Here is a 24604-nt window from a genome sequence, read left to right as displayed (position 1 = left end):
CCGGAAGCGCAGTAACCGTAAACGGTCGCCGCTGCTGGCTAACAGAGTCCTGCTCTACAAGAGGAGGCCTGCCGCCAGCCGAAAGCAGGGAGTGACCCTGCGCACACGAACCGTTGCCCGCACGGGGCTGTCCAGGCGCTTCACGAGAGCAAGAGGACCGGTTCAACTTACTTGTAACGTCTCCACCCGAGACAGGAAGTTGAGGAGCGGAAACAGAAGAAACCTTCCCGGAAGAGAGGGACTGAGTGTCCCCCCCCGAAACCGGAACGGCAGCGCTAACTGGAGTAGACGAGCGCTGCATCTCTGTCTGTACCAGAGAGCGAAGCTCCGGGATAAGAGTCTGCAAGAGAGAGGACACAATCGTCCCCTGGTCCGACGCCGACAAAGCAGAGGGCGCAGAAACAACAGTAGAACTAGCACAAACGGGGGTGCTAGAAAGCGGAGGTGAAATAGGCACTGACAAAATTGTGTTGCGTGCAGCGTCTGACACCAATACAACAGGCTTAGAGCTAGAGGACTTGGGCTTAATCTTGCCCTTAATGTCTCCTTTACCCTTACGTTTATCCTGGTCTGCCATGCTGACCAACAACAAACAAGAAACAAGCGAAAAAATTTCACAGAAAAAGTTACTGAAAACGAAAGTCCTAACGGACAGCTAAGCAGTAACTACAGCAAAATAAAAACGAACCAAGCTTGCAACACACAATGCACAAGCGTCAGTGAACACGCCACAAAATACAAGCCAGCAAAGCTAACTGTAAACAAAATGGCGAAAGCACAACAGGTTACTGACGAACAATGTCCAAAGGACAACAGACAGCAACCAACGCACAAGTTCGAAAACAGAAAAATACAGAACGAGCTCACCAAAACAGGCGCCCGCACGGGAGACAAGATGAGTTACGTGGCCGGCAGGTGAACGAAACAGCACAAGGCAGCCACAGTAGCGCACAGAAAATTCAATGACCTCTCACCAGGACAGCTGAAGTCGGAATGACGTAGCCACGTGCGTGGGATGGGAAGTAGCTAATGGGAGGTAACTCCCAGGGGGTAGCTCACTACCATATGCTAGTTCCAGCTTTTTTGGTGTGGGGTTGCTTCCCTTTAATTACTTTAAAGATGGGTAGCGCTTTCAGTACCTTAGCATACCAGACGGTGTCAACTGCTATATATGTGATTCGGAGTAAGAATATGTAATTTAATATTAATTAATGAGTTTGGTCATTAAAAATCAGAAAATTCTAATTAAAGTTTTAAAAATTTAGTAATCAATCCAAAATTGATTCCATCTAATTCTTTATCATTTCTTGATTCCCAAAAACATATAGAAATGTTTATGGATTAAAAAAACAAGCTCAGAAAGTTGAAAGAATAGAGAAAAGCACGCTTTACTATGAAGCATTATGCGCTACTGCGCTATACTGGCTTGTCACTTTATGCATGCTTTTTTTGTGAAAGTGTTCAGCACTAAGCCTTCCTTGCCGCATGGCCGCGGGGGAATAAGCTATAATCGAAAATTTTAATAATAAATTTTCATTTGATTAATATACTTACCCAATTCACATATATATAGCAATTTACTTCAGTTTAGTGCTAGAACGCTGAAAACTACGCTCCACCCTGGTAGGGGGGGAAGTAACTCTAAAAATAGAACGGCCTTGACAGTCACATGACAACACCAGGTCACGGTTACCTCCCAACATGCATTGCGCATGCGTGTTCTTGCCGCCATCTTATTCATTCGCTCGAAGCGCCCTTTTATTTTTAGGGAATCGACGTCACCCAGTCCCCCCGGCCTGAGTGCGTCTCTGACTGACGCTGGCGTCTCCATTGTGAACTTGATTTGTCTCAGAAATCTGTTCAGAGGGGACAAATCTAAAACTGGGCGCCAGCCCCCTGAAGCCTTCGGTACCACGAAAATTCTCCCGTAGAAACCTGGGGAGTTGTGATCCGTTACTTCTTCTATCGCCTCCTTCTTTATCAGAGACAAGACTTCTGTCTGTATCGCCATTTTTGCTTCCAGTTTGATGGGAAACTTGAACAACGGTGGAACTCTGGTTAAGGGAGCCTTCCCCTCCTTCCAGAGTAGTCTGAACCCCGAACGCACTATACCCACTATCCACTGACTGTTTACCTTTAGTAACCAAAGAGCAAGGGACCAAAGGCGTGGTGGTTGCATGGGCTAGTGGCTCGGGGTCGCATCATTGGAGGTGTGCTTTGCGTCCCGACCCCCTTGAATTGCCGAAAGACCTCGTGAAGAAGAGCTGGCTTGTGCTTACCTGCCCCTATTCGCCGAAGAGGCGGAAGGTTTAGGCGGTCCGTAGCTCTTGCTCTGAGGCTTAGGAAAGCCGTGTTGCGCTATCTTGGCTATAGCTAAATCCCGATCGTCCAGGTTTGCTTGTGAAGCGCGTCGAGCGACGGCTGTCCCAACAAGGCACCCTCCGTGAACGGGGATAACTTGAGAGCCTCAAGCGTGGCTTTATCTTGGATCCTGGAACCTGAGAGAAACGCTGACCTGCGCGTATGCATCGCGTGTGCATAGAGATGCGCAGAAAGACGCATTTGTTCGGCTGAAACTTTGGCCAAAGTAGCGAGCAGCGTCGTCACATCCTTTTCACCCGCGTCCTGTCAAAACTCAAACGGTTCCAAGGACGTAGTGATAGAACGGGAGAGGGACCTGAAAGAGAAGCCAACTCTAGGTTGTATCTCCCTGTTTCTTCCAATGCTACGAGAGCGGACTCTGTATGAGGGACAGCTCTGTCCTTACTGTAGCCATCTTCCCTGAGTGTCTCTAACTCCGGTGTCACCGGAAGTGGCGCTCGTGGTAGAGAAAAAGTGTCTAAGAGATTGTGTGGCGTAGAGCTCAGATAGAATTTCCGGGCAGCAGCTTGCCCGACATAAGGGGTTGGCTGTGCGGAGGCTAGCCACGGCTGTGCTAACTCTGGTGCCGGACTGTGCGCTGATAGCAGAGGCACTGTGTCCAAAGGCACATATTCCGACCGGGAATTCTTAGCCAAAATCTTAGACATCTCATACGCCACTGAGGGAGATTCACGAAACTTAAAAGTTTGTTTTTCTCCCTGTGTTGAGCGAAAATCTCTGACGGCAGAAGGTGGTGGTGCAGACAAGCTTGTTGCTGACACCACTCCTTCCTCAAAGTATCTTGAAGCTACCTGTGCTGCCAAAGCCACTGCATGGGGAAGCTTGTCTGGTAGCCGGAAATTGGGATCTTCATCAGGAAGGGAAGCCCCATATTCCGATTCTCCTTCCGGCACGGAAGTGCTTACCGGAAATTCACCGCCATATTGACTGTCATTGTCATAGGCAGCGTCATCCGGAATAGAAGTACTGCGTGAGGCATGTCCTCTACTCGTATCCTCTCTAGAGAGAACTTCCTGCCCCCTGGGCGGAAGTGTGGAGAACTGTGCTAGGGATGCTTTCGTCGAGCAAACCGGCACTTGCGTGTCTCCTGTTGTAAGTACAGGCCCCTGCAAGTCGTCCCTTACAACAACTTCCTGCCCCCTGGGCAGAAGGGAAGAACGCTGTGCTGGGGATGCTTTAGAGCAAACCGGCATTCGCGTGTCTTCCGTCAAGAGTACAGGCCCCTGCGAGTCGTGATGCAAGCAGATCTCCTGTCTCCCAACAACTTCGCGCACCCGTGGCGGAAGTTTGGACCGCTGAACCAATGTTGCATCCGTATAGCAACCTGGTACTTGCGTGTCCTCCGATCTAAGTACAGGCCCCTGCTGGTCATAACCCTTGCAGATCTCCTGTGTTATCACGGCTTCCTGCACGGCGCCGGGCGGAAGTAGAGAACGCCCGTGCGTATCTCCCTGTGGGACAGTCACAGTACCTTTAATGTAGCTGCTGAATCTGGAAGTGGAGGCATTATGAGGGAAACTCTTTCCGTCTTCACCGGAATGTTGTTCAGCGTGAACGTCGGCTGACGTAACAGTGGCTGACGGCGCTGCCTTAACCCTCGACCGTGAGCGATCGTCTACCGTTCTTGCCTGAAGAGAGAGCAAATGTTCGCTCACCGAGCGCAATTCTGACAAAAACATGCACCTCATTTGATCGCTAAACGTTGCAAACATTGCTGACAAATCTTCCTTATCCGATGCTATGCTAGCCTTAACCGACGCTGTCTTGCATTCTTGCTTCAGCGCCGACATTACCGGACTCTTAGGATTGTCAATTTCTACCGTGAAAGTATTCTGAGAAACTGGCTCGAACACAGTAACCGTAGGTTTAGAACCCTTGGGCTTCTTAGCCGCTTTCTTAGACGGAGACTCTGCATTGGCTACCTGTCTAGAGCTGGGTTTCTTCTTCCCACTGTCCGCCATCTGGCGTTAGTCTTGCAGACGAAAGTAAACAAAGACTAACTCGTGGCAAACGAAAGCTAAGATACAGACGTAAACCAGGGTGTAGTCTGCCAAAGAAGCAGTGAACTAACAAAATAGCCCGAGCGTAATCCAAACACGTCCTTAGACGCTATCGCTGAAGAGTAGAATGAATAAGATGGCGGTAAGAACACGCATGCGCAATGCATGTTGGGAGGTAACCTTGACCTGGCGTTGTCATGTGACCGTCAAGGCTGTTCCATTATTAGGGTTACTTCCCCCCCTACCAGGGTGGAGCATAGTTTTCAGCGTTCTAGCACTAAACTGAAGTAAATTGCTATATGTGAATTGGGATAAGATATGTAATTTAATGTTTTGGTGAAAAAAAAGCAGTCTGTTAATTTCATTCTATGAGTTTGACAGATTGACTAAATGTAGTAATTTCGCTTCATGAGACTTACTTACCTTTCTTTTTGGGCTGAAGGAGCATGGTGGAAGCAGACGACAGGTTTGCAGGGAATGTTTCTCTCTCCTCCATGTCATTACCATCCACAACATCATCGTCATCATCAGAAAAATAAAAATTGTCTAAGACGCCGTTTCCTTCTTGCTGTTTCTTTGCCCATGACTTTGTTGCTGACTTTTTTTTCTTCTTCTTTTTCACAGGGCTGTCGATACTCAACTTGGACAAAGTCGGGGTGGTACTGTCGCACTCAGGGAAGACATCAGATAGTTTTTCTTCACTTGACACTGGCTGGTTTCTTGCCTCCTTCAAAAAGACAGATCTTTCCGGTGTCTTGTTGTCTCTGGTGTTTATGATTTCAGAGGCGGTGTCTCTCCACCATGTTTTAGGTGTGACGCTGCTCCCTTGTACACCATGGCGAGGGAACTCTGCTTCTGATGATGTCTTGTGGTCAGATGTTTTTTGGTCAACCAGCGAGGAAAACAGCAGTGATGATTTGAGAGTCTGGTACTGTGGGTACACTGCAAAGACACATGTGACAGAAAGCAAACCTTAATGGAATGAAAATGTAAACCACACTTGCTATGAAACAAGAAGATACGATACAATGACATGCCTCAGCTATCTCTTTTAAGAATAGAAAAGAAAAGGAAGAATAAAAAATCCACAAAGTCCTGTCCTAAAATGGATCAGGTATAACTTCTCCATCTCCATTTCCTGAACAAATGTAAAATCAAAATAAAAGAAGGACTGATTCATGGTATTTCAAAAAAAGGTATATATCCAACTCACCAATGCTATCAAACAGGCATGTATTCATGCATGAGCACACACACACACCTTCCCCAAAATGTCACAGCAATAACTCAACAAACCTCAGTCTAAACACAGTGTACACACACCTTCCCCAAAATGTGACAGCAATAACTCAACAAAGCTCAGTCTAAACACAGTGTACACACACCTTCCCCAAAATGTCACAGCAATAACTCAACAAAGCTCAGTCTAAACACAGTGTACACACACCTTCCCCAAAATGTCACAGCAATAACTCAACAAACCTCAGTCTAAACACAGTGTACACACACCTTCCCCAAAATGTCACAGCAATAACTCAACAAACCTCAGTCTAAACACAGTGTACACACATCTTCCCCAAAATGTCACAGCAATAACTCAACAAAGCTCAGTCTAAACACAGTGTACACACAGTCTAAACACAGTGTACACCACAGTCTAAACACAGTGTACACCACAGTCTAAACACAGTGTACACCACAGTCTAAACACAGTGTGCACCACAGTCTAAACACAGTGTACACCACAGTCTAAACACAGTGTACACCACAGTCTAAACACAGTGTAAACTCAGTCTAAACACAGTGTAAACTCAGTCTAAACACAGTGTACACCAGTCTAAACACAGTGTACACCACAGTCTAAACACAGTGTACACCACAGTCTAAACACAGTGTACACCACAGTCTAAACACAGTGTACACCACAGTCTAAACACAGTGTACACCACAGTCTAAACACAGTGTTCACCACAGTCTAAACACAGTGTACACCACAGTCTAAACACAGTGTACACCACAGTCTAAACACAGTGTGCACCACAGTCTAAACACAGTGTACACCACAGTCTAAACACAGTGTGCACCACAGTCTAAACACAGTGTAAACTCAGTCTAAACACAGTGTACACCACAGTCTAAACACAGTGTACACCACAGTCTAAACACAGTGTGCACCACAGTCTAAACACAGTGTACACACAGTCTAAACACAGTGTACACCACAGTCTAAACACAGTGTACACCACAGTCTAAACACAGTGTACACCACATCTGTAAATGTACTTCCATTTTGAGACTCCCTCCCTGTGAAGACTTGACTTTCTCAGTTTTGTGTAGACCTAAAAAGATGGCGGGCTGGGAGGGGCAGGGGCAGGAGGGGACGGGAGACGGAGGGAGCGGGGAGCATCCGCTGTACAGACTAAATTCAATCAAATGGAAAAAAAACACGCTTTGACGCTCACACTTTGCTGAACTGTCTAAACCCAGTTCCTTAGTGTCCAATGACGTAAACAGTGAACGCGGGCGTGGCTCCTGTGCCAAAAAGATGTTGTAATGGCTTCCCTGCTGCGCTCCATGGGGCAGTTGTGACAGGGAAAACAGTGATGGAGACACGCTCTGGGGACTCCTGGCAAACGTACTGGTTCCAGTGACTGGCGGACAGAACATGAGATCACACGCTCATTGACTTGTATTTGTGAGTTCAGTCTAAATCGGTACAGTGAATCACCTTTAAGACTGCCGAAAATAGTATAAAGTTTAGTCTTAAAAGGGACGGAGCCTTAAAATTAATGTAAATTTAAAGACGAACAGAAAATCTACACACACAAAAACATTCACAAAAAAACATAAGGAAGTCTCAAAACAGAGGGTGTCACAACTTCAATTACAAACAACTGCTAGTTTATTTGTTTGTTTGTTTGTTTGTTTGTTTGTTTGTTTGTTTGTTTGTTTGTTTGTTTGTTTGTTTGTTTGTTTGTGTGTGTGTGTGTGTGTGTGTGTGTGTGTGTGTGTGTGTGTGTGTGTATGTGTGTTTGTGTGTGTGTGTGTTTGTTTGTTTGTTTGCTTGCTTGCCTGCTTGTGTGTGTGTGTGTGTTTGTTTGTTGGTTGGTTTGTTGGTTTGTTGGTTTGTTTGCTTGCTTGCTTGTGTTTGTTTGTTTGTTTGATTGCCTGCTTGTGTGTTTGTTTGTTTGTTTGTTTGTTTGTTTGTTTGTTTGCTTGCTTGTTTGTTTTGTTTGTTTGCTTAACGCCCAGCCGACCACGAAGGGCCATATCAGGGCGGTGCTGCTTTGACATTTAACGTGCGCCACACACAAGACAGAAGTCACAGCACAGGCTTCATGTCTCACCCAGTCACATTATTCTGACACCGGACCAACCAGTCCTAGCCGTGACTAACCCCATAATGCCAGACGCCAGGCGGAGCAGCCACTAGATTGCCAATTTTAAAGTCTTAGGTATGACCCGGCCGGGGTTCGAACCCACGACCTCCCGATCACGGGGCGGACGCCTTACCACTAGGCCAACGGTGCCGGTACACAACTGCTGGTGAGTGAGTTCCAAAACAGAAACTGTTAGAGCAAATCTATTTTCTTCATTGCTTCTACTTTGGCCTCATCGTTATCAAAAACCCAACTCATAATCAAATATGTCAGGAAGAACACATGCGTGACCCCCCCCCCCCCCCCCACCCCTCCCTTTCCTCCTTCTACACACAGACAGATATGTAGAAAATAGCTGAAATTTGCAACATGTTCTTTACCTGACGATGGAGAGAACGATACAACACTCAGCCTGGGTGGAGAAATGAGCGGCCGTGGAAATAAAATGCCTGAGCTCAAGTTGGGCTCACCCGTCACTGGTCCGAAGGAGTTCTGACTGAAGGGTGAAGATCTCCCTGTACTATAACCTGAAAGAAAGATACATCTCTGTAATTTCTAGTAGCTAAATATCACCCAAACAAAACCTACAATCCTTTTTGTTTGTTTTTTTCTTCTTCTAATTTCAATTTTGGTTTTCAAAAAAACAAAATTTTATATTATTTTTCCGTTTTTTATTTTGTTTCTTTGGGCGGTTCTTTTCACTTTAACTCTCATTTTTGAAGTTTCTTTTATTAAGTAAGTTTCAACTGCCCATATTTGAAAAAAAACTTCCAACAAATGATTGAAGGTTATCCAAAGCAAGATCAAACCAAAATCTCCTTGACAACAAAAACAAGCTCAGTGTGCAGCGCTCTCTGCATGTGTACCTGATTCACTGGTGCGCGGTCCAATCAGAAAAGACCCAAGGTCCTTCTGTACTCCGTCCAAGTCTCCCTTCTGCTCTCTCCTGTCCCGCTTTCTCAAGGTCATGTCAAGGTCGTTTCCAAACAACCCACCAGCATCTCCATTTGCAAATCTCATGGTTTCTTTTCCACTGCTGGCAGTGCTCAGCTGAGGAGTTGAAGGTCCGTCTCCGCCATCGCTGAAAGGTGAATTGCGTTGCCTACGGCAACTGGTGCTGACTGACGAGACAGCCTCTGACACTGCATCGCTGTTTGCGCCTGGTATGCATCCATCAAGCGATAACCTGCATAAGTTTTCACTCAGAAATTATTCGAAAAGCAGAGATATGTGTGAAACGATCGGTGATCAAAGCCTACATTCAGGGGACAGAACTCAACAAGAAAAGCAGTTATCGAACTTAGATCCGCAACAGCTCACGTGTAACATATACAGTAGATCGTAGCATGTGTCGTCAGCATATCCTCTTTACCATTAAAGGTAGGGACCTTTCTTGTTCTTTGAGCATGTATCCCCTACTTCTAAGCTACACACTAAATTTCAGATCAATTGGCCCATCTACTTCTTCTTCTTGGCGTTCGCTACACTATGCTTCAGTCCGGCTCGGGAGATGAAGGTCAACTTTCTCATAAACACAGACATCTGTGTGCAGACAGAAGAACGGAGTGAAACCTGTACACTCCCATTTACAAGGGGGGGGGAGGGTAAAGATAGTTCCCCTCCCACTTCTTCTATTTATATCGCGCACATATCTCACCACAAGGCAACTCAAGGCGCACAGTACGAAATATGAGAGAGCCCTGAAATGCAGCCGCTCGGCGCAGAAGGGACAGCACTCTATATTTCGGGGGAAGCATGCTGGGTATTTTCGTGTTTCTATAACCCACCGCACTCTGACATGGATTACAGGATCTTTTCCGTGCGCACTTGGTCTTGTGCTTGCGTGTACACACGAAGGGGGTTAGGTCACTAGCAGGTCTGCAGATAAGTTGACCTGGGAGATCAGAAAAATCTCCACTCTTAACCCACCAGGCGACAGCGACCGGGATTCGAACTCACGACCTCCCGATTAGGAGGCCGACGTCTTACCACCACGCCACTGCGCCCGTCTCTTACAGCCCACTTCACCCTACCTCCTGATGACTGTAGATGTGGTGTTGGTGGGGTGTCTGTGCTTCATGGCCAGTCCCACTTCCAGACAAACCAGCGTCACAGCCAGATAGAGAGTTACTGTGGTGACGACATGTTGTGGAGTTTTCACATCTGTGTAAAAGGACACAAGCATGGCAGCAAGCCACAGTAGAATGTCCACTGCATCTCCCACATACAACCTGAAACAAAAGGAGAAATAATGTGTAGCTTGTCAATGGATGGCCTCAGTTTAAGTTCTAGTTAGCCTTGCTATCTTTGTTTCTGACTCTGACTGCAAACCTCAGTTTTGTACTCCTGTATGTGAGACCTAAAAACCCTGATTCACTAGTTGCTCCTTACTTTCATCAGGAATTTTTTGAATTTTTTTTTATTGTCACACACCTTTTAATTTGTGTTTGAAACTCATTGCTGAAAGTTAACAGATCTTCCATAAAAAATAGACTATAACGCATGCACAGTCCCTCCCTCCCCCCCCCCAAAAACAAAAAAACAACGGTCGTAGCATTTCTCACCTGCCCTTGCCCAGCATCAGTTTGGAAAGAATGCACACCATCAGTCCGCACAAGCAGATGCTCAGTTCATCGACCAGTGACGTGAAATGTTCAGCCAGCTCCAGAGGGAAGAGCCGCGGTGCGTAACAACTCAGACAGCATGCCATGAACGTCACGGCACAGAATATCGTGGCTGCAGTCGATGAAACCAACATCGCTTGGTTTACGTTGACCGTCTTGTACATGGGTACTGTAACCTGAAAATAATAATTGGTACATGTATAAAGTATGCTAAATATGAGATTATGTGCTCATGTGATTGACATGAACAAAATAATGTAATTAATTAATGTTGATAATCTTGTATATATCAGGTGCTGTGAAAAGAAAAGGCCAGAGTTAGGCTTCTAAGCTTGCACCAATGCAGGCAAACTCAACTCTTTTGCCACACAAACCTCAGTTTCAGCCAAACATTTTCAACGGTGGCGAAACTTACATGTTTGACAGATTTCTCTGTTAATTCATTTTCTTTGTTAAGGTACAGACTTTGTAGCAAAGTATGTATGCAAGACAAAGTCAGCTCAACTATTAACTACATTTGAACCTCCATTTTCAAATCTCCTTGAAGAGGAGAAAATGAGGTGTTAATAAAAAGGAAGGGTCTGAAAATGGAGGCAAGGCCAAAAAAAAAAATAGGTGTGGTTAAGGTAACATAGCCAAAAAAATAGGGTAGAAAGGTAGGCAATCACATTTTTTTTTTAAATTTTTCTAATGTGTACAAATTAAACCTACTTGACAGGGAAATAAGTGTGCGACTCGAGCGCTTTCGCTTTCATTGCATTTTCTGCACTCGGTTTTTTGTTTGTTTGTTTTTTTGACAAATGTAATAACAAGTTATAGGGTCGGCCCCTAAAAATAGGGTAGGTCGGGTTACCGTAACCACACCTATTTTTGTTTAGGCCTAAAATTACAGAGGTTTCTTTCTTTATTTGGTGTTTAACGTCGTTTTCAACCGTTCAAGGTTATATCGCGACGGAGGGAAGGGGGGTGATGGGATAGAGCCATTTGTCAATTGTTTCTTGTTCACAAAAGCACTAATCAAAAATTTGCTCCAGGGGCTTGTAACGTAGTACAATATATTACCTTACTGGGAGAATGCAAGTTTCCAGTACAAAGGACTTAACCTTTCTTACATACTGCTTGACTAAAATCTTTACAAACATTGACCATATTCTATACAAGAAACACTTAACAAGGGTAAAAGGAGAAACAGAATCCGTTAGTCGCCTCTTACGACATGCTGGGGAGCATGGGGTAAATTCTTCCCCCTAACCCGCGGGGGGCAGAGGTAAAATTACAGAGGTTATGAACAGACAATGTGAAAAACCAAGGTCTTAAAAGGGAGGGAGTCTTTTACCCCAGGGTCTTAAATTAAAAATTTTAGTAATAAATTTTCATTTGATTAATATACTTACCCAACTCACATATAGCAATTAACCCTAGTTCAGTGCTGGATACGCTGTACGCGTCCCCTTGGTAACCAAGGGAGACCACTCTAAAAAAGAGAGTGCTCTATCCCATAATGCCAGACTAACTACTAGCCTGACTTCCGTATGCGCGCGCATACACCGCCATCTTATCATTCCTATACGAAGCCCAACTCACTCCTTTTTTAGACCCCCATAAATCCCACAGCGGGGAGGCGGGAGGGAATAAACGATGTGAGTTGGGTAAGTATATTAATCAAATGAAAATTTATTACTAAAATTTTTAATTAAATTACATATCTTACCCAACTCACATATAGCAGATTGCTATCATAGGAGGAGGGTACTCACCATATCAATCCACAAGAACCTGCCCTGCAGCCACCAAAGAGGGCAAAGCAGAGCTGCCATCTTGACGTATGCCAGCCACCTCCCGGAGATAGAAGTTTATAAAAACGTCTTCCGATCTCCAGTATGCCGACTCCAGAACTTCTGAAAGACGACCTGATCTCAGCACTGCCAACGACGAAGCCCACGCCCTGGCCTCGTGAGTCCTGGCAGCCGTAAGGGGCAACACCATTCTGGTATCCCCTAATTGTCTTTGCCACCAGATATAAGCGTTCCGAATGGTAGACGAAACCCATTTGGTTAGCGTAACTTTCGAAATGTCCTTCCCCCGAGCCGTATTGAGTGATATAAAGAGCAGTTTCTGAGACATAGAGCGAATAGGCTGAGTCCGGGACAGGTAGCTGCTGAGTGCTCGTACAGGGCAGTTAAAAACATCCTCATCTCCCGGGGCCAGGATTGTGCTCAAAGGGGGAATACGGATAAGAGGGGATGGTTGACCTGGTTTTTGGTTCTTAGCCAAGAAATTAGGCCTGAACCTAAGAGAAAAAGAACCGTCTTTCTCCCGGGAGATATCATTTGCCATTCCCGACAACGCGTGCACCTCGCTACCACGTCTAGCCGTAGCGAGTAAGACCAAGAAAAGAGTTTTATGAGTTACATTTGCCAGACTGGCTAAATGGATAGGCTCAAAGTCCTCTGACGCAAGAAAACGTAACACCAAAAAAACATCCCACGCCGGGAGCTTTGTTTTGTCACGAGCCAACTTAAGGGAAGCGCCCTTAATAACGCCGGAGATAACCCCCGACAAGTTAACTTTGTGACCAAGTTGCCTGAGAGTAGAGGCAATTGCCGACCTTCTAACCTTCAACGAAGAGGGAGAACCCCCTTGATCAGCTAGCCACGCCAAGTGATTCGCTAACTGCATAGACCTAGGCGCCAGAGGATTCACATTATTCTCAAGACACCACTTCGACCACGAAGACCAATGCGAAGCGTAAACAGAGTTGGTCGACTCTCTGTGAGCGTTTTGAACCAGCTTCAGAGTAGACACAGAGGCCCCTGCCCTAAGCAGAGAGTCTCTGATAACACCCACCCGTGAAGTTGCAGCATTTGCGGGTTTACGTGATGAATGCCTGACCGAGGCTGCAGAAGTTCGCCCTTCCTTAGAGCGAGCGGGATGGGAGGACGAACGGCCAGACGTACCAGATCCGGATACCAGTGCTGGCTGGGCCAGAGAGGCGCAACCAGCACTAGCGCTGGCCTTTCGAGGTCTGCTTTCCTTATTACCCTGCCCAGAATGCAGAAAGGAGGAAACGCGTAAGCCACCAGATTCGTCCAGTCCATCTCGAGTGCGTCCACCGCCCAGGCTTGGGGGTCCGGGAACGGAGACACAAAAAGCGGGAGCCTTGCCGAGAACCTTGTCGCAAACAAGTCGATGCACGGCTTGTCCACCTGAACCCAAAGGCGCTCCAAGGCCTGATGCGAGAGGGTCCACTCCGAATGGAGTATCTTGTCCCCCCTGCTCAGGGCATCCGCCAACACATTGAGCTTGCCCCTCAGGTAAGTTGCTGACAACCGAATGTGATGCGTACTGCACCACATCAGCAAGCGACATGCTCTGTCTGACAGAACCTGCGAGCGCGTCCCCCCCTGGCGATTTATATAAGCCGCAACAGTCGTATTGTCTGTATGTACTCTGACATGACTGCTCGCCAGAGAAGGAAGAAACGCCCTCAGGCCCAAGGCCACAGCCTCCAGCTCCAAGACGTTTATGTGCAAGGACCCTTGACTGACGTCCCACACACCCGCAGCCGTCTGATCCGCCAAATGAGCTCCCCACCCTGTCTGAGACGCATCCGTGAACAGATCGTTCTCCGGAGCCGGGGGAGTGATGGGGACACCCTGGGACACCCAAGGAAGAAGCCAGACACCTGTGGTGCTCCTGAACCAATCTCCCAACTCGACCTGACAACTCCAAGCTTGAGTTGCCTGATCCCACCGAGCCTGCACCGCCGCCTGAAATGGTCTCTTGTGCACTCTTCCCAACGGAACCAGCAAGGCCATAGATTCCATCTGACCCAGGATAGAATACAACTCCCGAGCCGAGGCCACATTCTTTCCGAGCAACTCCCGGATCAGCGACTGAAGTTTGTCCACCCGCTTTTGAGCAGGACGAACTGACCACTCCACTGTGTTGAACTCTATGCCCAGATAAGTGAACCCCTGTGAAGGCTCCAACTCGGACTTCCCCACATTGATTGAGAACCCGAGTTGACCCGCTAGGCTGAGAACCCTGTGCGTGTGTGTGCTGCATAAGGTCTGATTCTGGTGCAAAATCAGCCAGTCGTCGAGGTACGCCCTGAGGCGCACCCCCTCCTGCCTCACTAGGGCACAGAGCTGACGAACGACCATCGTGAAGATCCAAGGAGAGAGGGACAGACCGAACGGGAGAGCCCGAAACTGGAAAATCCTTTCCCCCCACCGAAACCGCAGCCACTTTCTGTCCGCTGTGTGCATCAGCACGTGAAAGTAAGCGTCCGTGAGATCGATGGACGTGGCCCAATCCCCCGGACGGAGAGCCTCTCTCACCGACGCCGGCGTTTCCATCGTGAATTTTACCACTCTCAGGAACCTGTTCAGACATGAAAGGTCTAGAACTGGCCTCCACGCACCCGATGCTTTGGGCACCACAAAGAGCCTGCCGTAAAATCCCAACGATCCCTGATCGCGAACCTCTTCGATCGCCTCTTTTTGCAGGAGAGCAACTACCTCCCCCTGCACAGCCAACTTGGCCTCGGGATCTTTTGGAAATCTGAAAGGCGGAGGTATCCTGGACAGAGGTGCCTTCTTCTCTGCCCAGAGTAGCCGGAACCCCGAACTGACCACCCCTAAAACCCACTGGCTGGCCACCAAGCGCGACCAGGTAGTGAGGGCCCTGGAGGGGCCGCCCGCCACCACGACGGTGGGGGCTAGCGGGACCGAAAGTTCGGGAGGGCATCATTGGGGGTGGGGCTTGCGCCCCGACCCCCTAGACCCGCCGAAAGAACCCCCCCTCTGAGAAGAGGAACCACGCCCCCTACCCCGAAAAGAAGAGTTCTGACCCTGAGTCTTGCCCGCCGGCGCGGACGAAGACTGAGTCTTGCCTTGACCCTGAGGTTTGCCTTGAGGCTTCTGAAAACCTTGACGAACAACCTTGGCTATAGCCAGATCTCTTGCTTCGTGCGTTTCCTTTTGCAAAGCATCCAAAGATGCGCGACCCAGAAGGGAACCATCCATGACGGGAGACACCTTCAGAGCATCGATCGTCACCTTGTCCCTAATTCTTGACCCCGTCAAAAAAGCCGACCTGCGAGAATACACGGCAAAAGTGTACAATCTAGCCGACAACGCCATTTGTTCCTGTGACACCCTGGCCAAAGTAGCCAGCAAAGTCATCACATCTTCCGAGGAAGCGTCAAACCGGAACTCAAAGGGATCGAGCGACGTAGCAATCGACCTCGACAACGATCTCTGGAGTGACTCTGACACAGAGGCCAACTCCATCAGAGAGCGTCCTGTCTCCTCTAAAGACATCAAAGATGCCTCCGTACAAGGGACAGGCCTTTCCTTCGAATAGCCATCTTCCCTCAGAGCCGTCAGTTCCGGTGTCACCGGTAGTACCGACATAGGCAAAGAGTAGGAATCAATCAGTCTGACTGGGTTGATCACCAGCTTGAAGTTGCGCATATTAGCCGAACAAGGAACTTGTTGACCAATCTTCGCTAACCACGGTACAGCCGCCTCGGGAGCCTCCCTGTGTTGTGCCAACAACGGAACAGGAGACACCCCCTTAGACCAACCCTTCACCAACACCTTCGACATCTCGAACGCCAGAGAAGGCGATTCGATGAACTTGAAAGAACCCTTCGTATTCTTATCAACACGAAAATCCCCCCAAGCCGAGGGCGGTGGAGCAAGCTGCGACTTGCTCTCCACCACCCCCTCTTCAAAGTACTTCGAAGCCGTTTCAGCTGCAAGCGCCACCGCACTTCCCAACCTAGACGGCAAACGGACACCGGCATCCTCTCCCAGAACGGAAGTGCCATCGCCCAGACAGTCGTCCTGCACATCTGTACAGTCCGGGAGTTGACTCCCCGCCTGACTGTCATAGTCAAACAGAGACCCATCTCCACTGCCTTCTTCCCCCGGAGGTGGAAGCAGAAGTCTCACAGACTGCCTAACGTCAAATGGCGCGGCAGAAAGCAACGAACCTTCCGTACGCTCTACAGTGTCCTTACCCCCCCCTGACCGGCCGACAGAGCGGCGATGGCCAGGCGGGGTATCAGAACTTTCACCCGTGAGCGCGATGCCCGTGGCTACTTTTGACTGTAGACGCGCTACACTTTCCCCGGAGAACCCAGGTACTCGTGTAGCAAACATACCTTGTGACCGCGAACCACCAGGAGACAGACCACCCGACGAAAGTGGGATAATCTCATCCCCATCCTGAACAGCATGAACATCAGCTGTAGTCACCGTAACAGAAGGGCCCGCCACCATCTTTGCCAAAGATGCCGGACCTGTCACCCCAGAAGGGAGTGAACGCAGTTCAGCCCGTGTAGACGAAATTTCTTCCGCCAGTGAAGAAACCTGTGAACTAAGTGCAAGCAAAAGAGAGGCCACGTCCGCGGCCGCCAGACCAGAAACAGCAGGAGCAGAAACCGCTTTAGCAGGTTTAGCCACATTAGTAACCTTATCCAAAGGTTTCACCGGCAAAATGGCCGCCGGCAAAATGGCGGCAGAAGGCATGCCTATCAAAACATCAACACATTTTTCTGAGTCAGATTCTAACACCCCCGCGACGGTTTGTTTAGATTCTCTATGCATCTTTCTGGGAGGGGAGGACTCAGCAGCCACCTGCTTAGAACTCTGCCTCTTCTTAACGTTATCAGCCATAGCATGTACGACTTTGTCAAAATATTTCAGAAAAAATTTTTCGAAAAAATTTCACAAGTCAAAAATGGCCAAACAACGCCTTTACAACAAGTACAAAACAAAGAACGATCTCACCTCAATACAGTGGCAAGGTAAGACGACGAAAGAATACCAAGGAGAAGAAACCCGGCTGAACAACAGCCAGAGCGTACACAAATGCGACCAGCTTGTCTGATCGCTGAGTATGGAATGATAAGATGGCGGTGTATGCGCGCGCATACGGAAGTCAGGCTAGTAGTTAGTCTGGCATTATGGGATAGAGCACTCTCTTTTTTAGAGTGGTCTCCCTTGGTTACCAAGGGGACGCGTACAGCGTATCCAGCACTGAACTAGGGTTAATTGCTATATGTGAGTTGGGTAAGATATGTAATTTAATGAAGGTCCCACTGTTTTCAAACCTCTGATTCAGCTAAGTAATTTGTTGACGGTGGAGAGTCTTTGATGTCGGACAGGTTCCTCTGTCGCTCTAGTGTGTGGTCGATCCGCATCAGTTCTCTCTTGATCACAGCGTCGCACGACAGACACAGGGCGTACACATTCTCCAGGTGCCGCTTGTAAAACGCAATCTCGTCATCATAGGTAGCCTGGAAACAAACACAGGTAAGGTAAGGTAAGGTAAAACAAGGCATGGTAAGGTGAAGGTGGCCTGGAAAGACACACTACCTGGTAAGATAAGGTAAGGTAGGGTATGGTAAGGTAAGGCTTGATATTGATTGGACTTCGCAAAGTCTACTTCATGAAGCTTGCTGCACGAAGCTTTGCCAAGGGGTTGGGGTGGGGATTGATGTTTGTTTTTCTTTTTACACAGACGCATGTAGCTTTTTATTGGCCGGAAATTGTGCGAGCTAAGTGCCCTGGTTGTTGGAGAATAGTAAAGTCTACAAAATCGAGTTTTTTTTTGAAGCGTCAAAAAAGTTATAAGATCGGGAGGAAAAAAACAGGGTTGGGCGAGAAATCAGAAACATTGAATTTTTTTCTTCTTCGTCTTATCATCATCTCAACACTATACCTCATTCAGTGGCACAAACGCTGCCAGCTGTTTGATTTTCAGCAGCTGATTTCTCTGGCAGTTGTGACACAGGTACTGGCATCGCGTCAAGAACTCTCCTGCCCTGCAGTTGATGGGATGGTTGATGTCTTCTGTGAATTGAGCTGGCACTGGTTTGTTGTAATCTCCGTCCTAAAAAGAAAAGCAAGAAAATCATAACCTGACACTACGGGTATGTACCAGAGAAGTTGTAAGAATTTAGTTTCATAGGCAAATTCATTGCCAAATTCGTCATCAAATCATCTCCCCAGCACCATAAATTAACCTGGAACATCATCTTTTTGGGATCTACTTCTACTAGGTGACAATTTCACCCACTACTACTTCAAATCACTACTTCCACCCCATCACAACAACAAAATCGATAAGGCCAACAAACAAAAAAAGTCTGTTTACTATATCCCGACCGACCCTATTTTTTCGCGCGACCCTAGACATTGTTTTGGCATTTGGGAGAAAAAAATAAATAAATAAAAAATAAAAATTCCCGACCTACCGACCCTATTTTTTTTGCCTATGTTACCGTAAACAGACTTTTTTTTTTTGCCCAACAGAGCAGTCCGGCTCTTGGTACTAAGGTCACAGCTGCAGTGCGGCTCTTGGTACTAAGGTCACAGCTGCAGTGCGGCTCTTGGTACTAAGGTCACAGCTGCAGTGCGAAAGGAGTGATGTGTAGTATCAAATGACAAATAACACCCCTGATGAACTTAATCCCTAACAGTAACAAACAAACAATGCACTTTTTTCTTCACAACTTGACGTAAAATGCTACTCACTGTAGAAAAGCCATTATACTGCTCACAGTCGGGACAGTCCCAGCAATTCCTGTTGCCGAAGGGTACCTCAGTGTCATGGTTACAAAACCAACAGTTCACCTTCACTGGAAACAATGGTCTGAAAAATAGAATGCCCAGGTCGATCAGCAGTTTTTGTCAAAGACTATGTATGAGGCCTATACTATAGGCAATATTTTGACACTTCAACTACCACTTTGACATTGACAAAGTACTACGTTTTGGACTTTTCCAATGAGCGGCAGGGATGTTGTTAGACTTCAGTCATAGTCCAATTAACTTTTTCAAATGTCCAATTCATATATTATGGTCAGATGTCCTATCATGCTTCTCAGAAGGCAGACAGAGTCTGATTAAATTTCGCTTGCATCGGTCGAAACGCTTACACTATATTCATTTGAGATCACAGATCTGGGCTGAGTCAGAATATTGCGGCCTAAATAAGAAATTTGGCAAGCGATGCGGTGCGCTCACCAGCGCAGCAATTGTGGACACGCTTTGTTTTTGCATCAGCAACATTTTGAACAATATATTGATTTGAACTACCTCCATGATATTATCTCAAGTGAATTTATTGGAGACGAAGTTCTTTCAGTTATCAAAATGTATAAGTATAACATGTCAAACAGTTCAGTTTTAATAATCTGCACCTGCATTTCTGGGCCATTAATTTGTGGATATTGATTTTTGCGGTCTTGAATTTGGAACACGTGGTAACCAAATGGTGTTTCGTCCCAAGGATGAGAGTGCAATGAAGCTAATTAAAATGAAATTTTCCTCATCATGAACTACATGAGTTGAATACCGATTTGAACAGTAGTACTTAAGATTGAAGAGGGAAAGGGATAGTCAGTATGGAGTTTATGAAATATGTACAAGGCTGGCTGACATCCTACCGATAGCTGCATGTTCGTCACTGTCGTTAATAAGCAGTTTTAGTTCGCGAGCTTGTATTTTCGTCTGCTTAAACCGACTGTGCTGGCAAAGAGAAAACGGTGAGTAATGAAAGGCACCGCCGGGCCAGGCGTAACAAGATGAAAGTATGTCGACTATCGCGTAGAAAATAGCAGACGACATTCAAGCGCATCAACCAGAAATACGCCATATTGATAATTGACTAGCCAATCACAGCCTGGCTGACGTCCTTCCCATCGATGGTGTAATGATAGATTCAAAGAAGCCTTGATAATATTTTCACAACAATTTTAATTTTAATGTATGTATTTTGTTAAACATAAAATGATTACATAAGAAATCAGTGTAATTCATGGGTTGTCACAGAAGACAGTGATTACCACCGGAACCCCCAACCATTGATAATTGGGCATGTGTTTACACCAGCGCAGCGAAATGTTGAAAGAGAGAGAGAGAGAGAAAGAGAGAGAGAATATGGTGCTCCCATTTTCGCTTTATTGACATTTTCATTTTTTAGATAGATTTGATATGTAACTGCATATGTTGTAAACTTTGCGATCGTGAAGGAAATGTAACGGCAGTAAACTTTGCGCATCGCCAATCGCAGTGCTACTCAAAATGCAGCGCGTCTCAAATTACAGCGCCGCAGAACACGCCGCGCGTCTCAAATTCACTTCGATCAAATTTCTCCTGGGACAAGTCGAGTGACTTCAGACTTGAGATTATCGGCCCTGCAATCCAGGTTTCCCAATTGCTTCGTTTCCGGTTGATTTATGTGGAGCACGTGATGCGCACACAAAATATTGGCGGTCTAGAAGTGTCGTCTGCGCAATGATCGCGGCGGCTTTCTTGACCGCCAAGGACGACCACGCACGTTGTGAGACGTCATTCGTTAGACCTCAATAGGCGACTTGCCCTATCGGCCAGTGCCGCGAAGTCGCGCGATAAATCTGCAATACCTTGTGTGGTCTTGCGAGATCTGCCTCAAACTACGGGCATGTTTTGATAGCTCTGTGAGAGGTTGCGTTTCAGTGCAGACACTTCGCCTTGAAAATGGTGAATTTGCACTGTGCAGCAGCAATGTTAGCCGCAAGAATAATCCTAAAGTTCATTCAAAGTACCCAAGCATGGCCCGTACACAAAGGAAAGGTGATCGAGTTTTTTTTTAACACAAGCCAGAGAACACCAGCGCTTGTGAAGCGATGGCTGACATTCTCTTCGACGTCAAAATTACGTGCCATCCCGGTACTCCGTTGTCTGTTCAATAACTTTATCAGCTTTGGTTTCTTGTATTCTAAATATTGTATTTTTCTTTCTTTGAGGTATTTTTGCAACTTTGGTACTTGCAATCGCATGAAAATTCTGCTGTTCGGTAGCTATTGTTTAGATCAGTGATTGTATTTGTAGTGTATGGAAGGAACGATAACTCTTGAGAGCAAAAAATGTGACCGCAGGGAAGTGAACGTTCTTTTCTTTCGTACCGGAGAGCTATCCAAGCGGGGTATTGTCAGGTATGTTAGAGAAAAAATGAAAGGTAAATGAAATAAATGAAATGTAGTTTGTTGAAAAGATAATAAAAAGACCATTCCAATGGTATAAGTATGAACACTGTGAGTCAATTTGTTCAAAAGTTACGAATTTTTAATTGAATAAAATCCCGTCCTTTGTTTTACTAATTGGACATTAGAAAATTTGTGACCAGATTACATGCGCTGAACAACAAAAACCTGCCTAACTTTTTTATTTTCAAAGCTAGAAGAAAACCAAAGATATCTCTGGAATTGTTATGGCTAGAGCTATTGATTGAAATAAAAAAAAAATGACAATTTTTTTTTTAGTTAATTAATTAATTAAATAAAAGGTGAATTAATTACCGTCGTTAACACAACCAAGCGACTGTAAACCTGCCTAACTTTTTTATTTTCAAAGCTAGAAGAAAACCAAAGATATCTCTGGAATTGTTATGGCTAGAGCTATTGATTGAAATAAAAAAAAAAGACAATTTTTTTTAAGTTAATTAATTAATTAAATAAAAGGTGAATTAATTACCGTCGTTAACACAACCAAGCGACTGTAAACCTGCATAACTTTTTTTTTTCAAAGCTAGAAGAAAACCAAAGATATCTGTGGAATCCTTATGGCTAGAGCTATTGATTAAAGTGGGAAAAAAATGAAAGAAATTAAGTTAATTAATTAACTAAAAGGTGAGTTAATTACTGTCGTTGACACAATCAAGCGACTGTAAATTCTGTATATTTTTCAAACCTCTCAAGTGATATTGAAAAATGTGATGTTTTCAGAAAACCTGTGACTAGGACTATCATTCTACTGAAAAAAATCACACCCAATGTATGAATCAAAAGATTTGAAGCTTATTAATTTTAATAATTAATTACAGCTATACGTACACAGTTCATGAAGTCCGGACACTTACACAGGCAGCAAGCACAAGTTCCACAGTCTATATATACAGTTGATGAAGTTAATAAAGTTCACCCTTTGAATGTACATCAGGCATCTGCACCATCCACAGTATAAGACAGCATAAGTTCACCGGCGATGACGTCTGCCGCAAGTTGAAACTTGCCCATGTCGTAGTCTACTGCATGATCTTCCTCCTCTTCTTTCGGTGACCAGTATACAGTTGATGAAGTTAATAGAGTTCACCCTTTGAATGTACATAATATACAACAGGCATTTGCACCATCCACAGTTTAAGACAACATAAGTTCACCGGCGATGACGTCTGCCGCAAGTTGAAACTTGCCCATGTCGTAGTCTACTGCATCATCTTCCTCCTCTTCTTTCGGTGACCAGTATGCGATGACTAGCACATCCGGCTTCTTCTTCTTGGTCTTGAGGACCTTGCCATAGTACATTTTCTGGCTGTTGGTGTCCTCATCAAACCACATGTGGCAGAGGCGGCGACCGATGATGGTTCCAGACAGAATGTCACTCACATCAGCAGCCTCTTTCTTCTCCAGATCAGGGAACAGCGCGGCGAATGCAGCTTGGTTGTTTGCACGACTGTAGTTCTCCATAAAAGGATGAGCTCTCCTCACAAGACTGTCCACTTGGCCATACTTTGGTTCAAAACCAAATCGATGATTGATGTCCCGCATTGTCTTCAGGATCGACTTGCCAGCTGAAATGTAGAGGAACAGGACGTGTCCAGATTTGCAAACCAGGCTGTGGTCGTCGACAGAAAAGTTGTCAATCAGAAACTGACGTGCAGGACCAGGCTTTCTGGTAGGGGCAACAAGTTTCTTCTTCTTCGGTGGAGGCATGATGACACTCAGTCACCTGCACACAGAATAAACAAAAAATATTGGCACAGTGTTAGTGTAAATAAAGATTTTATAAGTTTGAACTCCAGTTACCTGAAAAGAGAAAAGAAATCTTACAATGAACTCAATACACACACACACACACATGCAATCCAGCAATAGAAATGGTAAAGGCTTCATACCTGTAGATTTGTAGACACTGATGGAGTGATGACTGAAGTGAAGGAATGAGTAGGCCTACTTTTGACTTCAATAAGTTGTCCAAAACACACCAAATAATCCTGTCAGTTATCAGGAACAGCTCCCTAGATAAAAACAAAACAAAACTTGTGTCACCACCTGGTCACATTTACAAAACAGTCATTTGACAGCAATGTAGCTTCTTTCTTACTTCAACATCGTCAAAGAAGACAAAAAATCCAATGTAAACAATGTTCACAACCAATCAGAAGTCGCGGTCTGGGTCACGTGACCAAATGCGGTCGATCTTACATTACAATTTGAAAACCAAACAACACGCTTTTATCTAACACAAAAAAGACCTAAATTGTTTTAAGGAAGCATACGGAATGTTAATAAAGTAAAATACATTAATTAGAAGTAGTATAAACGATTCCACTAGATTTGATGAAGATTCTCAGAAAAGCACTTGATCGGCCATTCCTGGCGCGATCTGAAAAACTGACCACATTGAAATGAGCAAATCTCCAAATTCTTACCACAAATTCAAAACCTAATCACTAAAATAGACTCAGAAATGATTATTCTACAAGCTGATTGCAGAATCAACATACCTGATATCCACGTTTGATGTCAAAATGGTGTTAGAAGAAGAACCAAAACTTTCAAACTAGCGTAGCTCAGCTATTACGCGTCGCGGGAAGTTGAAACTTGTATGTAAATGAAGGGAAAAACGTGAACTACGTCACAGAAAACGCCGTCTTTCCGATAAACGAAAACGAGGCTAGAAAACAGCGAAAGAGATTGTGCAAGTTGAAGTTGGCTATTATTGTATTAACGTAAACATCCAGATCCACAGTCACCGAGTCCCATCCTGATTTTCATTGCCGGTTATATTCTACGATACTAAAATTGCTGGGGTTACTGCATAAGCAAATAAAGTCCAACTAAAGGGTGCTTTCGTGTTCTTTTGGGTCATCAAGAATAAAAATCCGAGTTTTGAGTTTGAATGCATGCAGATGAGATTGTATTCCGAGCCCGATCTTCACTGACAGACATGATGCAAACACACAAACTACACCTTTAAACAACACTGTTAGACCTAATTTTACACGGTACAAACCTTAAGTTTCTGTAGGCTATAAGACAAGCGACAGCAACACATAAGATGAACAGGAATCCCAGAAGAAATTCCATGGTTTGTCTAATTTCGGCGTTTCCTTCACATGGAGCCGCCAACGGAAACGTTAAGAGGTTGCTCTCCCT

At 45.7% G+C, this 24604-nt stretch overlaps 2 protein-coding genes across 2 annotated transcripts in view; both read right to left on the bottom strand.

The window, feature by feature from the left end:
- LOC138978842 (transmembrane protein 201-like) overlaps positions 1-24593 on the bottom strand; it is a 30132-nt gene extending 5539 nt beyond the window's left edge. Inside the window, exons 1-10 of the mRNA XM_070351629.1 lie at positions 24462-24593; positions 18939-19056; positions 18124-18294; positions 17513-17698; positions 10327-10562; positions 9796-9993; positions 8629-8948; positions 8143-8289; positions 6845-7033; positions 4806-5324 (exon numbers count right to left, since the gene is read on the bottom strand). Of these exons, the coding sequence (XP_070207730.1) occupies positions 4806-5324; positions 6845-7033; positions 8143-8289; positions 8629-8948; positions 9796-9993; positions 10327-10562; positions 17513-17698; positions 18124-18294; positions 18939-19056; positions 24462-24535 (2158 nt within the window). The 5' untranslated portion in view covers positions 24536-24593. The remainder of the gene's footprint in view (positions 1-4805; positions 5325-6844; positions 7034-8142; positions 8290-8628; positions 8949-9795; positions 9994-10326; positions 10563-17512; positions 17699-18123; positions 18295-18938; positions 19057-24461) is intronic.
- On the bottom strand, positions 21391-24125 carry LOC138978844 (uncharacterized). The gene is made up of 3 exons (XM_070351632.1): positions 23953-24125; positions 23341-23463; positions 21391-23174 (listed from the first exon to the last, which is right to left on the bottom strand). Exon 3 carries the CDS (start codon positions 23156-23158, stop codon positions 22586-22588), a length of 573 nt encoding a protein of 190 aa, XP_070207733.1. The 5' UTR covers positions 23159-23174; positions 23341-23463; positions 23953-24125; the 3' UTR covers positions 21391-22585.
- Positions 24594-24604: the final 11 nt, after the last annotated feature.

The sequence above is a fragment of the Littorina saxatilis genome, linkage group LG10 (genome assembly GCF_037325665.1).
Source record: "Littorina saxatilis isolate snail1 linkage group LG10, US_GU_Lsax_2.0, whole genome shotgun sequence".
Classification (NCBI taxonomy): Eukaryota; Metazoa; Mollusca; class Gastropoda; order Littorinimorpha; family Littorinidae; genus Littorina; species Littorina saxatilis.
The sequence above is the reverse complement of the archived record's forward strand: the minus strand, read 5'-3'. Positions and strand labels throughout refer to the sequence as shown.

Bases quoted from the DNA above. Each gene is read 5' to 3' on its own strand.
- LOC138978844 (XM_070351632.1), bottom strand. From the start codon at position 23,158: ATGCCTCCACCGAAGAAGAAGAAACTTGTTGCCCCTACCAGAAAGCCT.